Below are 17,419 nucleotides of genomic sequence, written 5' to 3'. Positions count from 1 at the left end.
AACCAGTCAAGAAGGATACCATTCATAAGGGAATTATACTTTCTCCTATGTTTGATGGGAATATTAAACTCGATCACAAGATCCTCAAATGTCTTAACAAAATTATAGCCCCGATCCAGATCAGCAACCGTATAAATACCCTCGTCAATCCATTCGTGCAACTTACTTTATAACTTATACCCGTCATTAATTACGACTTTTCACTAATGTAAACGAACACGTTGTTGAATTCGTATTTACCTGCCGTAACCATTGGTAACAAACGAATTCGATATTCGTGAATGCGAATTTGGAATCGAATTCAGCCAATGTAGTGTAAACACCCGCCAAACGAATTAATCTGCTGTCGTAATTCAAAATACAGCTTAACTCGATTACGACTTTTGCCCAATGTAAACGGGGTATTAATGATAAAACGAGAATGATAAGTAGATCGAACCAAGTTGTCCCAGCAAACACAAAAAAAAAACCGTTAAAACGTTTTAAACATTTGGGTTTTGATTTAAGTAAATTGAATGTCGGGTTATATAAAGGTTATGAAAACATTTTAATACGTTTTGTATGAAAACACACTACAATAATATTTCTAAAATGTTTTTCAAAGTGTTATTGTAAAAAATATGTTTTGCAAATAGTTTTTACCAAATATTTTGTCAACACTGAAATAACATTATGATGTTTGCAGTATAACGCTTTTGAGTGTTTTGAAAACGTTTTATACCCTTTATAACTCTTTAAATAACCCGACATTTAAACGTTTGCAACCTTTTCTAACCTTTGCGAATGATGTCGAAAATGTTTTGTGTTTGCTGGGTACATGCCTAAAATGAGATGATATTTGAGGAATATTAATATCATTCTAAACATGATAAATAACGGGATCCGCTAATATTTAAGTTAATAATTAAAGGCCTATTCAGTGATAGCCTGCAAAAAATTAACATTGTTTATAAATTGCATAGGAGTGAAGGATAGGTAGGCCTACAAGTATTTTTGCTACATGCAAAACAACGAGAAAAACGGCAGTATTGACAAAGTTCAAATTCAATTCAATTTGAAATTACAGATTCATGTAAAATATCTCATTTTGTTTGTTGGCTTAACCACTTTTGGTTTTCGATTTTTGAAGAACTTCATATTGAGTGAAACTATATAACCTAATGGATACTTTGGAATCAAGAGGGTTAATAAAACCGAAAAAAATCCTCACTGTCATGTTGCAGGTGTTTGCGATATCACCTGCATGCGCGGACAATTTAGCGCGTATGAGCTGCGACAAGTTTTTTGCGAGTGACGCGCTATAATATCGCACTGGTATTTTGAACCAAAAAATATGCCGTTTCTGCTCAAATTGTGAAAAAAGTAACTCGGTGACCCCCATTTTTTATTAGCTTTAATGAAACATCCTATCAGTGCGCATATTATATCAAAAAATCAGCAAAATTGTTGGGGTAGATTTTTTGTTATAATCGAAAATATGTCTAAATTTTCCATTTTTCCATAGACGCCTGTACTAATTTTTCCCAAAAACAGCCTTTTTAAAATGGTTATTTCTCAAAAACGAGCTCGGTGACCCCTCTTTTTTATTTTAGATATTCAAAGTATATCGATGAAAGTTAATTGGTACGAAGTTTAAGAAAAATTGTTGGACGGGATCTTGTATGGACTATACCCCTTAAAACGCACGGTGATTCAAATTTTCGATGGCGTCATCATATCCACTTTCTGTTAACAGTTCCTTCTGTACTACAGCTACAAAGGCACAAATTTAAAGTCACATCCCTTTCTCGCTCCCGTTTGTATATTAAGTCCACATCCTTTCTATTATGGTATTAACATGGAAATGAAAGGCTTAGGCCTACATCAAATTAACTGAACTGACACGTTAAATTTTAACATGGAAATTATAGTTCATAGTTAGATGCTCTGGCTAGCACGATCCCGCTCCCCTTTCTCGTATTGTTGTAATAATAACTTGTTCAATTCATTGGTACAGCTACAACAACTATCGGCTAAGTCCGCATCCGTTTCTCCCTCCACTTTCTATACCATGAATACGACACTTACCAGCGGATAAGTTGTATATATGCCTGCAACAAATAAAAGGGTGCGGTCTCGGGTTTTAATGCGGAATTTCTAGATCGGTCATGATGTTCATAGATACGATACTATAGCTCGCACCCTTTCTCGCACCACTTTCTGTTAGCTGCAGTTTTCAGTACAGTACAAATTATGGGTGACTTTTCTTTACAGCTACAAAGACACACATTTAAGTCTCATCGCTTTCTCGCTCCCCTTTGTATTAAGTTCGTATCCTTTCTATTATGATATTAAATACAGGAAAATGAAAGGTACATAGGCCTACATCAAATTAAACTGACACGGTTGAATTTTAACATGGAAAATCTAGTTCATAGTTAAGCTATGATAGGGCTAGCACGAACCGCTCCCCTTTCTTAAATGGTTCTGGTGACATCTTGTTCAATTCATCAAGGAGTCCCTTTTCTGTACAGCTACAATCATGACTATCGGGTAAGTCCGCATCCCTTTCTCGCCCCCTTTCTATTACCATGGAGGGACATGAATTAATACGACACTTAGCACCGGCAAAGTTGCCATTGTTGTATAGGCTTAGAGCAAATGAAAGGGTGGAGCAAATGAAAGGGTGTGGTCTCGGATTTTACTGCCGAATTCTAGTTCGGTCATAATACGATAGCTCGCACCCTTTTCTCGCACCACTTTCTGTTAACTGCAGTTTCTTCCAGAGGATGATTTAAGCACTTCCCTACACGCCGCTGTGTTGACTTGCGGTTAGCACAGCTGTGTGAGTGAACATGACACCACTGCTCGCACATTGCATTGACGGGCATGGTTAAATTTGAATTTGGACTGATATATTTACAATAAAACGCATTCAAAATGTTGGTCGATTTCATATTTGATGTTACCTACAGAAGGTGTGAATTATCCTTTATGCATACATCACTTTTGTTCTGAAATCGACCAAGTAATAATGACACACACGCACAATTCTTAAACAACATATTTTGCACAGAATTCAATGGGATTTGAAAAGTAAAGTGGCAGTTAAAACTCTAGTGTTAACACGTTTGCAGTGCATGATGGGGCTTCCTTAAATCATCCTCTGAGTTTCTTCTGTACATTAATTTTCACTACAGCTACACATATTTGACAAAATCAATTTAAAATGGAAAATCTAGTTCACAGTTAAGCTATAATAGTTCTAGCACGAACCCGCTCCCCTTTATAATATCGTTCTGGTGACATATTGTTCAATTCATCAAGTTGGTCCCTTTGCTGTACAGTTATAACTATCGGGTAGGTCCGCATCCCTTTCTCGCTCCCCTTTCTATTACCATGAAGGGACATGAATACGACACATAGCACCGGCAAAGTTGCAATGGTTGCATAGGTCTGGAGCAAATGAAAGGGTGTGGTCTCGGATTTTACCGCGGAATTCTAGTTCGGGCATGATGTTCATAAATACGATAGCTCGCACCCCTTTCTCGCACCACTTTCTGTTAACTGCAGTTCTTCTGTACATTAATTTTCACTACAGCTACAAAGACACACATTTAAAGTCGCAGCCCTTTCTCGCTCTCCTTTGTTCATTAAGGCCATGTCCTTTCTATTATGATATTAACATACAGGGAAATGAAAGGTATTTAGGCCTGCATCAAATTAAACTGACACAGTTATATTTTAACACGGAAAATCTAGTTCATAGTTAAGCTATGATATGGCTAGCGCGAACCCGCTCACCTTTCTTAAATGGTTCTGGGGACATCTTGTTCAATTCATCAAGGAGTCCCATTTCTGTACAGCTACAACTATCATGACTATCGGGTAAGTCCGCATCCCTTTCTCGCCCCCTTTCTATTACCATGGAGGGACATGAATTAATACAACACTTAGCACCGGAAAATTTGCCATAGGCCTGCAACAAAAAAAGGGTGCGGTCTCGGATTTTTATGCCGAATTTTTAGATCGGTCATGATGTTCATAGACGTGATAGATACGATACTGTTAAGCTCGCACCCCTTTCTCGCACCACTGTTACTAAGCTGCAGTTTATTCAGCACAAATTATGGATGACTTTTCTTTACAGCTACAAAGACACAAATTTAAAGTCGCATCCCTTTCTCGCTCCCTTTGTATATTAAGTCTATATCCTTTCTAACATATATGGAAATGAAAGGCGTTATAGGCCTACATCAAATTAAACTGACACGGTGCAATTTTAACATGGATAATCTAGTTCATAGTTAAGCTATGATAGGGCTAGCGCGTACCGCACTCCCCTTTCTTAGATGGTTCTGGTGACATCTTGTTCAATTCATCAAGGAGTTCCTTTTCTGTACAACTACAACTATCGGGTAAGTCCGCATCCCTTTCTCGCTCCCCTTTCTATTACCATGAAGGGACATGAATACGACACTTAGCACCGGAAAAGTTGTAATGGTTGTATAGGTCTGGAGCAAATGAAAGGCTGTGGTATCGGATTTTACCGCGGAATTCTAGTTCGGTCATGATGTTCATAAATACGATAGCTCGCACCCCTTTCTCGCACCACTTTCTGTTAACTGTAGTTTCTTCTGTACATTAATTTTCACTACAGCTACAAAGACACAAATTTAAAGTCGCATCCCTTTTTCGCTCCCCTTTGTATATGAAGTTCGTATCCTTTTTATTATTATATTAACATACAGGAAAATGAAAGACTTTAAGGCCTACATCAAATTAAACTTACAAGGTTAAAATTTTAACATAGAAATTATAGTTCATAGTTAGATGCTTTAGCTATGATAGGGCTAGACGATCCCGCTCCCCTTTCTCGTATTGTTGTAATAATAACTTTTTCAATTCATTTGTGCCCTTTCTGCACAGCTACAACTATCGCATCGCTCCCCTTTTACAATGAAGGCACCGGAAAAGTTGCCATGGTTGCATACGCCGGGAGCAAATGAAAGGGTGTGGTCTCGAATTTTACCGCGGAATTCTAGTTCGGTCATGATGTTCATAAATACGATAGCTCGCACCCCTTTCTCGCACCACTTTCTGTGAACTGCAGTTTCTTCCGTACATTAATTTTCACTACAGCTACAAAGACACACATTTAAAGTCGCATCCCTTTCGCTCCCCTTTGTGTTATTAAGTCCATATCCTTTCTATTATGGTATTAACATGCTGCAGGGAAATGTAAGGCATATAGGCCTGCATCAAATTAAACTGACACGGTGAAATTTTAACATGGAAAATCTAGTTCATAGTTAAGCTATGGTAGGTCTAGCACGAACCCGCTCCCCTTTCTAATATGGTTCTGGTGACATCTTGTTCAATTCATTGGCCCTTTTCTGTAGAACTACAGCTATCGGGTAAGTCCGCATCCCTTTCTCGCTCCCCTTTCTATTACAATGAAGGGACATGAATACGACACTTAGCACCGGCAAAATTGCAGTGGTTGCATAGGTCTGGACCAAATGAACGGGTGTGGTCGCGGATTTTATCGCGGAATTCTAGTTCGGTTATGATCATGATGATGTATATAAATACGATAGCTCGCACCCCTTTCTCGCACCCCTTTCTGTTAACTGTAGTTTCTTCTGTACCTTAAATTTTCAATACACCTACAAAGACACAAATTTAAAGTCGCATTCCTTTCTCGCTCCCCTTTGTATGTTATGTCCATATCCTTTCTAAATTTATTATGGTATTAACATACAGGGAAATGTAAGGCACATAGGCCTGCATCAAATTAAACTGACATGGTTAAATTTTAAAATGGAAAATCTAGTTCATAGTTAAGCTATAATAGGTCTAGCACGAACCCGCTCCCCTTTATAATATCGTTCTGGTGACATATTGTTCAATTCATCAAGTTGGTCCCTTTGCTATACAGGTATAACTATCGGGTAAGTCCGCATCCCTTTCTCGCTCCCCTTTCTATTACCATGAAGGGACATGAATACGACACTTAGCTTCGACACTTAGTTCGGTCATGATGTTCATAAATACGATAGCTCGCACGCCTTTCTCGCACCACTTTCTGTTAACTGCAGTTTCTTCTGTACATTAATTTTCACTACAGCTATAAAGACACAAATTAAAAGTCGCATCCCTTTCACGCTCCCCTTTGTACATTAAGTCCATGTCCTTTCTATTATGATATTAACATACAGGGAAATGAAAGGTATTTAGGCCTGCATCAAATTAAATTGACACAGTTAAATTTTAACACGGAAAATCTAGTTCATAGTTAAGCTATGATAGAGCTAGCGCGAACCCGCTCCCCTTTCTTAAATGGTTCTGGTGACATCTTGTTCAATTCATCAAGGAGTCCCTTTTCTGTACAGCTACAACTACCGGGTAAGTCCGCATCCCTTTCCCGCCCCCCTTTCTATTACCATGGAGGGACATGAATTAATACGACACTTAGCACCGGAAAAGTTGCCATGGTTGCATAGGGCTGGAGCAAATGAAAGGGTGGAGCAAATGAAAGGGTGTGATTTCGGATTTTACCACCGAATTCTAGTTCGGTCATGATACGATAGCTCGCACCCTTTTCTCGCACCACTTTCTGTTAACTGCAGTTTCTTCTGTACATCAATTTTCACTACAGCTACAAAGACACAAATTTAAATTTAAAGAGTCGCACCCCTTTCTCGCTTCCATCCATTTGTATATATTTATTAAGACAAATCCTTTAACATAGAAATTCTTGTTCATAGTTAGATGCTCTAGCTATGATAGTGCTAGCACGATCCCGCTCCCCTTTCTCGTATTGTTGTAATAATAACTTGTTCAATTCATTGGTACCCATTCTGTTCGCATCCCTTTCTCGCTCCCCTTTCTATTACTATGAATACGACACTTAGCAGCGGATAAGTTGCATAGGCCTGCAACAATAAAAGGGTGCGGTCTCGGATTTTTATGCGAATTTTTAGATCGGTCATGATGTTCATAGACGTGATAGATACGATACTGTTATAGCTCGCACCCCTTTCTCGCACCACTTTCTGTTACTAAGCTGCAGTTTATTCAGTACAAATTATGGATGACTTTTCTTTACAGCTACAAAGACACAAATTTAAAGTCGCATCCCTTTCTCGCTCCCCTTAGTATATTAAGTCTATATCCTTTCTAACATATATGGAAATGAAAGGCGTTATAGGCCTACATAAAATTAAACTGACACGGTTCAATTTTAACATGGATAATCATAGTTAAGCTATGATAGGGCTAGCGCGTACCCGCACCCCTTTCTTAAATGGTTCTGGTGACATCTTGTTCAATTCATCAAGGAGTCCCTTTTCTGTACAGCTACAACTATCGGGTAAGTCCGCATCCCTTTCTCGCTCCCCTTTCTATTACCATGAAGGGACATGAATACGACACTTAGCACCGGAAAAGTTGTAATGGTTGTATAGGTCTGGAGCAAATGAAAGGCTGTGGTCTCGGATTTTACCGCGGAATTCTAGTTCGGTCATGATGTTCATAAATACGATAGCTCGCACCCTTTCTCGCACCACTTTCTGTTAACTGCAGTTTCTTCTGTACATTAATTTTCACTATACAGCTACAAAGACACAAATTTTAAGTCGCATCCCTTTTTCGCTCCCCTTTGTATATGAAGTTCAGTATCCTTTTATTATTATATTAACATACAGGACTACATCAAATTAAGGCCTACATCAAATTAAACTTACAAGGTTAAAATTTTAACATAGAAATTATAGTTCATAGTTAGATGCTTTAGCTATGATAGGGCTAGCACGATCCCGCTCCCCTTTCTCTTATTGTTGTAATAACTTGTTCAATTCATTTGTGCCCTTTCTGCACAGCTACAACTATCGCATCGCTCCCCTTTTACAATGAAGGCACCGGAAAAGTTGCCATGGTTGCATAAGCCGGAAGCAAATGAAAGGGTGTGGTCTCGAATTTTACCGCGGAATTCTAGTTCGGTCATGATGTTCATAAATACGATAGCTCGCACCCCTTTCTCGCACCACTTTCTGTTAACTGCAGTTTCTTCTGTACATTAATTTTCACTACAGCTACAAAGACACAAATTTAAAGTCGCATCCATTTCTCGCTCCCCTTTGTATATTAAGTCCACATGATAGGGCTAGCGCGAACCCGCTCCCCTTTCTTAAATGTTTCTGGTGACATCTTGTTCAATTCATCAAGGAGTCCCTTTTCTGTACAGCTACAACTATCGGGTAAGTCCGCATCCCTTTCTCGCTCCCCTTTCTATTACCATGAAGGGACATGAATACGACACTTAGCACCGGATAGGTCTGGAGCAAATGAAAGGCTGTGGTCTCGGATTTTACCGCGGAAGTCTAGTTCGGTCATGATGTTCATAGCTCGCACCCCTTTCTCGCACCACTTTCTGTTAACTGCAGTTTCTTCTGTACATTAATTTTCACTACAGCTATAAAGACACAAATTTAAAGTCGCATCCCTTTTTCGCTCCCCCTTTACATAACATAGAAATTATAGTTCATAGTTAGATGCTTTAGCTATGATAGGGCTAGACGATCCCGCTCCCCTTTCTCGTATTGTTGTAATAATAACTTTTTCAATTCATTTCTGCCCTTTCTGCGCAGCTACAACTATCGCATCGCTCCCCTTTTACAATGAAGGCACCGGAAAAGTTGCCATGGTTGCATAAGCCGGGAGCAAATGAAAGGGTGTGGTCTCGAATTTTACCGCGGAATTTTAATTCGGTCATGATGTTCATAAATACGATAGCTTGCACCCCTTTCTCGCACCACGAGACTAACCGCCTGAATACATAGTGGACAACGGAGAAGGTCACGGGCACTCTATTTGGTATACACATACACAATGCATACACTGTTGATAACCCGGTGAGATTTCACTTGGTTTTGCCCGCTAGAACAACATCTTAAGGCCCTTCACAAATAATTTGTTTTGAGTTTACTGTTTCCCCCCCTCCCAAAATTGAGAATTGCAAAATATTTAATTAGGCCTATTTGATATTTATTTGACATTTTCTCTATTAAATGACATTTTAATTACATTAATTTGCTACCCAGCAAACACAAAAACGTTTTAAAAACGTTTTAAATAAGTTATATTTTGGCTTTTGATTTAGGTAAAAACGTTTTAATAACATTAAAATGTCGGGTTATATAAAGGTCATGATAACGTTTTAAAACGTTTTGTATGAAAACACACTACAACAATATATTTAAATGTTTTCAAAAATGTTATTGTAAACTATTTTTGCAAACATTTTTGCCAAATATTGTGTCAATACTTAAATAACATTATGTTAAAATATTTGAACCCAGCAAACACAAAATGTTCTTAAAATGTTTTTTTCAAAAGCTTTTAATAACATTTAAATGTCGGGTTATATAAAGGTCATGAAAGCGTTTTTGAAACGTTATTGAAAATATTTTGGGCAAACATTTTTCGCAAAATATTTTTTCAACCCCAAAATAACATTCTGTTAAGAATGTTTTGTATCAAGTTTTCAAGAATGTTTTTGGAATGTTATTAAAACGTTTTTATACCCTTTATATAACCCGACATTTAAACGTTTTCTGTAAAACATTTTTGTTTGCTGAGAAGTAGATTATCAAAAAATGTTTTTTAAGGTTATGAAAACGTTTTATACTCTTAATATACCCTTTCTATAACCCGACATTTAAACGTTTTCTGACAACCTTTTATAACCTTTTGCGAATGATGTCGAAAACGTTTTGTGTTTGCTGGGTACTCATATAAATGTGATCATCCTAAATTAACTATGATGCTGAACAAACAAAGAACCCCTCTGCATTATTATCAATGTATAAAATCAACCATAATTGCAATATAATAATAACTTTGATTCGCTTCAAAGTAAAAAAAAAAGTAATTAATAATTATTTTAAGTTACCTCGTGCCTTTTTTAAAACAGAAAAAAACACTATTATTAAAGGTTCATACGCATTTGATATAGGCCTACTGCAGGGCCTATATAGAATAATGAAGTTTCAAGATTCAAGTTCACGGAATTTTATTCACAGTGGATGTATCACGTGTATAGGTACATCTCTGTGGGTAAACAAATCATGCACTGTATGAATATTTCATCACAGGAAATTTGGGGGTCATCTGTTGTGCATGCGCAAAACCTTGGACCTAGCTTGCCTGGTTTGATCACAGATATCACAGTGTATGCATGGTGGTGCACACTGCAGTTTGATCGGTGACACCACATGTTGAAACTTAATCTGTGCGCCACGTGTTTCATGTCACGGTGCAGGGTCCCGGGGCAGGGTCCAGGGTCTAGAATTGATTGTTTATACTCTGCATGCTTTACCTGTCAGCAGTCAATTACAGGCATCCATCAAAGTTTCTCAAGAGAGCATTGGCCAAAGCTAACATTAATCACGGCGCCTTCACCTAATGAAAGCTTATGATATCAGGATATTAAAAATAATTTTTTCCGATTTTTTTCATGGCCAATAAAGCTGAAAAATTAAAAAATGAATGAATTTTTGGTCTTTTTAAGGCACCCAAAAAGCACCCAAATCAATCGTCTTTGACCTTGAGAATGCTCGTGGACGTAAGCTCAGGGTTCTTGAGTCATGTGATCCTACTCGAAACATGTAAACAAGACTTGCTTCTGTGACCTGTACTTTGCAAGCTGCCTGGCAAGTCTGATTTTCACAATAAAGCTTGAAATGAGAAGAATCTTCAAGTTGCTGATTCCTTCTATATATATTAGAAATAATAGAATTATTGTCAACACGAAAATGTTCCGTAAATTTTGACAAAATCAGTCATAACTGGCTGGGTATAACTGGGTAATTGAGTTTGAATTTCGCGCTGGGATCAATTCCATGCGCAAATGCTTGCTGCTACCGTATACCGTTCATGTCATGGACTGAATAAACATGATCGAATAACAAATTAAATAAACAGTTAAACTTGTTTGTGACATTCCCTATTCTTGATTCATTTTAAAATATCTGATTTTTAAAAATATTGTCTTGTAGTATTAATCAAAAAATTAATTAAAAAAACCGCCGATTTCATCAAATCCAGCCCATAAAGGTTTTCATATTTAGCGCATTGCGTAATACATTCTCCGGTACATTCTTTCCACACAATCACGATACTTTATTATAAAATAAATACAATTTAGGTATAGTAGACCGTTATTTGATGGAATTCTGAAATCTGAATAAAATTAAAATATTGTCACTTGTGTCACGATTCTTTTAATGATACTACAATCAGTGTACTGAAACATTTATGTTTTATGGATTACCGAACACGATGCGTAAATTGCGTAAATTGATGCTGAAGAAATTACAGGAGCCACGGATATCTACAAACACAGCCTCCTGCTCCCTCGCCCGGTCTCTCCGGTAGCACTAGCACCGTGTTTCAGCAGATTTGATCAATCGTTCCCTTATATTTGGAACATTTACAGGAATAAATTTTGCTGATGAAGTAGCAATAAGTTGGAAATATCAGAATGTGAATATCAAATCGGTCATTTTGTCTGCAAGTACAGTACGTATACAGTCGCGGATACGGAACACTCGGCGACTGAGACTCGGTCATAGTCAGTCAGTGAGTTCACCCCGTATCACTGCTAACACACAGTGTCTTAAATTGGAAAAATCGTCCTTCTTTTAATCTTCCAGCTTGAATGGGGAATTAGCATTGGCTGACAATAAAAAACACTCAAAAGTTGGACCAAAACACTCAAAAGTAAGACCAAAATAAGCTGAACCACTCAAAAACTAGCTCAAAGTAAGACCGATTCAAGCCAAATTTACCGAATCCACTTCACTTGAGTGCCCACTTGAGTGAAGTACTTCTTCCTATTGTGACTGTATTGACTGATCCAACATTCAAGTGCATTCATCCAACTTTCAGCCTATTTTGGTCTTAATTTGAGCTTGTTTTGGTCCTTCTTTTGAGTGTGTTCTATTGTCAGCCACACCTAATTCCCCATTCAACCAGGGTATTAAAAGAAGGACGATTTTTCCAATTTAAGACATTTGGAGTTTCCAGTGTATGTATCTACGAGTTCGCCTATCATACATGACCGGTTGTAAAGTTAAGAAATAATTAAGAAATCCCGTACATGTACCTTATTCTATTCCTTCATTTTCTCATTGTGATAAGTTCATCTCAACTTGGTGTGACGATCTGAACTGGTAGCACTAGCAGTTATTTTTTGCAATCTGTTTTCATTCCTGTTCTTCTACGAATCTTCGCTCTTCGTGCTTTACTGTAATATTCCCTGCATATCGTGGATGGCTTGGCCTATCCCAAATCACCCCGCCAGCACTTTTCCCATTTTTAATCCACACACTTTATTCAGGAACTTCATTCTTGATTTGATCATGATGTTTCCTTCATGTTATTCTTATTTTATTGAAGATATTTTTCATGTAAAGTAAGTTGACAATGACTGAGTTCGTGCATTGGCCCGATGCATGCCACAGTAATGCATGGACATTGTGTTTACATTCAAACCCGGAAGTAACTGTGTGTCCCCGTGATGACGTCATCATCGAAAGCGCCCAATTTGAACGATTTTGTTTTGTAATTTAGGGGGGGTGCCAATATCCAATCTTTGCATGGAGATTATGTCTATCCTGGTGCGTTAGGCAAATAAAAAATATTCTTTTCTGCTTCCTGGCATCATAAGCTTTCCATTGATATATAACTTTATTTTCAATGAGGTTCACCTTTAATAATATCAACAATAATGATGAATGAACAAAGAATACAACTCCACCTTCACATATTTATAAAATCAAATATTGTTGTGAAATAATTAAATGCCCGCTCTAGTCAAAACGAGTCAATACGAGGGGGTATCCAAAAGTTTTTGACATCACCCAGAAGCGAAGGAGCTATATCGATGAAATTTTGTCAGTGTAATTATTGGTCCTTATGTACATTATGGTCCAAAATGGTCTCATAAGTATGTTTACTTTTTTTTACAGGGGGCGCTAGATGGGCAGTAGGCGCATAACCTGTAAAATGGTGAAAATTGAGGCACGCAGCGTGATTAAGTTCCTGCATTTGAAGGGTTAGGCCTACAATGCTCAGAAAATCTATGATGAAATGAAAGCTATCTAAGGTGATGATTGCCCATCATATGGCACTGTTGATTTTTGAAAAAGGAATTTCCAAACTGGCCACATGTCCCTCACAGATGAGCCAAGAAGTAGACGTCCATCACTTTTGGATGATGCGGCCATAGTGAAGAAATTCAAGAAAGTGGAGAATCTTATCATGAAAAGGTTTGCGCCTACTGCCCATATAGCGCCACCTGTAAAGAATGTAAACATACTTATGAGACCATTTTTGGACCATAGTGTACATAAGGACCATTAATTACACTGACAAAATTTCATCGATATAGCTCCTTCGCTTCTGGATGATGTCAAAAACTTTTTCCTCGTCCCTTTTTCAAAATCTTAAACAGGAAACTAATAATCAAGTGCGAAGGGCCTTATCCATCATTATATAGGCCTAGTCAAATGCAGCAAACCTTTGACGAGCGTGACTACCGTGATGTTGCAAATTTGGCGCTAACAACGCTTACGGCGCACAGTTCATTCATAAATTTCGACTCGGCAACAACAGATCGCCTCAGCAGCCAATCATAGACAAGTGCGTGCAACGCAGTAAATATGCGATGTATCCTTACAATACGCGCTCGTCAAAGGTTTACTGCATTTTAGTATACATTGTAGTTGCTATGATCAAAGTCTTTAAGTATCAAATGGAAGTCATTTAACTTTTTAAGTTATTTTAAAAGAGAAAATCCAAAATAAAAATAAAATAATTAAATATTTTGTAATTCTCTACTTTGGACGCGGGCGGGGAAACAGGAAACTAAGAATTAATTGTAAAGGGCCTTATGTTTATAACATCAATCACAATTTATTTCATAAATGTATTGTTGCAATTTTTAATTGTCGGACAAAAGTGCACATGCCAGGTATCATGTCAAATGCATGAATGTGTACGTTCGTATCACAGAAGCTCCAATTAACTTATCATGTAAGTTATTTTTTGTAATTCTTAAATCTTAGTAAAATTCTTACTTTGTCTTGTTCCATACAGCAATTCCCACCCCCCCCCCCTGGCGTAAATAGTGATCCCTCCTATATACATGTACATGGAATCAGTGTTCGATTTAGAGGGGTTTTACATGCACAAATGCATGTAACTTTGGCTCTGTGCATGTAGAATTGTGCCTGTGCATGCAAAATTTTGTGTTATTCAGCCCATTTTGAGGAAAAAATCAGAGTTGTGCATGTAAATTTTATTTTCTAAATCGAACCCTGCATGGAATTGTTCATATTATAATGACACCCACTGTGAATGACACCTATCTCATCTGAATTTGATTTTTATTTTGTTCTAGATGAGCAGTATGCCATAGTGAACAAGAAATACAAAAAATGGGCACCGGGAGTTCCAAGGCCAAAAATGGCAAAAACAAAGTGGTTGTTGCAGATGTGGTTATCCCAGGGAAAAGCCAGCCAGTCAAGATCACAGGTCAATTGGACTTGTCCAATGATAAAGACACAAATGGTGGACTTGGGACATCTGCAGGAGGGGGACAGGCACAGGTGAAAAAAGTGGCACCAAATAAATACAGTTTGCAGATGGGAAAGCAAAGTGTTGGAGTAAGTAATATTTATAATTCATGAGAAAATTGTTATATATATGAGTTCAGATTGGATGAGCTGTGTACACAATTTATAATCAAAAAATGAAATGAAACATACCAATTGATTTGAATGGGAAATCCGACCTGTATTCTCTGACCAAACATTGATATAATTTATTCTTTTTATTAATTTTTTTTCAAATCCAGTAAAATAAGGTTGGGGCAATTAACTGAAAGGTGATTGTCTTGTACTTAATGCAGAAAAGAACCAGTTTAAAAAAAAATCTTTTTAGAAAGAATAAACTTCTTGCAAAACAGAGTTGTGAATACCAGTTTTGTTTTGATGAATCTAGCAAGTCCAAGTTTTCCATGCCCAAAAAACAATATACATTGTTAGAAATAGAAAGCAAAATTGGACTTCTACACTACTCAAATTTGGTACACTTCCCAGTAATGTTGGCCGATACCGATCTGTGAATCGGAGATCGGTGCCGATATGGACTGCATCGGCCTTGAATCTGAATCGGCAGATGAGCTATCAGCTGCCGATCTAGCTTATACCGATCTCTGAACTTGACAGTAATAAAAGTACACAACAATTCTTTAAGCTTACCATTACTTTCTTATGTAACATTACTACTATTTAATGCCAATATATTTCCAAAAAACAAAAAAGAATCATGTCGTTTCATACTGTATTTTATGTATGTATCCACCCTTTGATAGACCGAATTAAAATGTAAACAAACAATCATGTGTCTCACTGTCTTGTGCTTGCGCTTTTGTCGTCATGACTTGTTGCTGTTTGACATCTGTAACCTTTTGCACATACCGCAAACCTTGCTGTTGTATTTATCAATTGAACTTGCACGCTTCGCGGGCAAAGACTAATATTTTCCAAAAATAAAGCCTGCCATCATTCGGCCGAAGGGATCTGTGAATTGCCCAATATATTGAATATACCTACCCCCTCCAGTACCTCGTTAAAGCACGTGCTTTAACGAGGCATGCAAGCGCAGAGTAACATACGGGGAATTCCATTAGCTCTTAAGTCATAACTGAGCATGCGCGATCATTTATTTATAGACGGTCGCCACATTGTCAATATTAAAACTAGTGGCATAGAACTACTTAAACCGCACGATGGTACATCATTTAATGGATTAATGATTAAACTTCCGACAATCGGAGGCACTGAGTGAGTAACGCTGGGACTTGGGGTGTAAAATGGTATTTTATTTGGGTTGATATTGACATGAAAAACCTCTAAAAACGGTCATCATATTACATAGTTACAGGTTTGGGGAATTAAGCTTTGACTGTTAACATTACTGGGGCCCGACTTGAATGAACTTGTACTGGTTGTAAAATAACATTTAAGGAATCTGAATCGGGATCGGATCGGCCCGATCTGCTAATTTTCAGATCGGAGATTGGCAGATCCGATCTTGGGTTGGATCGGCCAACACTACTTCCCAGAGTGCTTGTACCGGCTTAATCGGCATCTTCTTGCTCTGAAAATTTGTAGTTACTATAGGAATGTTGAGACACCTCCTATGATGTAGGATGAGTAGATGACATCAGAAAAGATGACAATTTTGCTTTCTATTCATCTTACTGCTACGTATGATTATACATCATTGTACTTTTGTTTATGTAAATTATAGAAAGAAATATTTGCAATGGTTCCCTTTATAATTAAAGACGCACTTTAATTATCAAATTATTTCTTAGTTCTTATACTTATTTCTTTTCAGACGTTTGATGTAGCTGATAGCGACTTTGCATCATATTTAGCCAATGCATCAGAGTTGACAATAACCAATGTCCGTGAAGCTGGGGAAGATGTTGATGGGTCTAGTGAGAAAGAAGATGTATCTACCTCCTTTCAAATTCAGCTTAGTACACAGGTAGGTGGGTGGGGGTCACGTGTCCTGGGCACCACCCATAGGGGCGCCAAATTGACCAATTCAGCATTGATTCCAAGCGATGAAAGTCAAAATTTGAGTTGACAAGTTTTATAAACCAATGTTTGTAAAGCTTGATATTTATTTTTTACCTAATGACAAAGAAACTGTAATGTCCTACTTCCTTTCAAGTTCAGCTTAGTACAATTTTAGCTTAGTCAATTGACAACATTTCATCTCATTATAGACATTGCATTTAGCTAATGCATCTGAAATGACAACTGGTGTCTATAATCTATTAAAAAGTTAAAAATATTGCTGGATCTAGCTACAAGTGGTGCCTATAAAGTCATAAACAAGAAACATTATTATCACATTGTGTTTAGTAGGGTTTTCAGGGAAAATGGAAGTAAGAACAAAATGAAAGAATTAGAAAAAAAAAGAATTTATATTTACATAACTATGCATTTTGAAATATTTAGAACTTTCTTCCCTGTCTCCCAACATTAGATATTAACAATTCAAGCAAGTTCAAGGTTTAAGGCTTATTACTAAGATCCTGCATCATCACTAGCTTTTTACATAAAACAACTTGCACAACCTGGAGACATGTACTGCCAACAACGCAGCGAGCAGAATCTTAGACAACTATCCAGTGACTACCACACATGCACAGAATAAAGCAATTCTGTCGTGGTAACTAGATAGTTGTCCAAGATTCTGCTTTCTGTGTCAACAACATCCATCAGAGTTTCAAATATGAAGTGGAATTACTCATTTTTGTTGCTTGGTTTCAGTGGTTTGTAAGTTTGAATGT

General features: G+C 37.5%; 1 protein-coding gene across 1 annotated transcript in view; it reads left to right on the top strand.

Annotated features, from left to right (window-relative positions):
* LOC140147345 (uncharacterized) overlaps positions 1–17,419 on the top strand; it is a 46,848-nt gene that overhangs the window by 6,222 nt on the left and 23,207 nt on the right. Inside the window, 2 exon segments of the mRNA XM_072169125.1 lie at positions 14,447–14,711; positions 16,453–16,605. Coding sequence (XP_072025226.1) covers positions 14,484–14,711; positions 16,453–16,605 — 381 coding nt within the window. The 5' untranslated portion in view covers positions 14,447–14,483.

The sequence above is a fragment of the Amphiura filiformis genome, chromosome 1 (genome assembly GCF_039555335.1).
Source record: "Amphiura filiformis chromosome 1, Afil_fr2py, whole genome shotgun sequence".
Taxonomy (NCBI): Eukaryota; Metazoa; Echinodermata; class Ophiuroidea; order Amphilepidida; family Amphiuridae; genus Amphiura; species Amphiura filiformis.
This window is presented reverse-complemented; position numbering and strand designations above follow the sequence as displayed.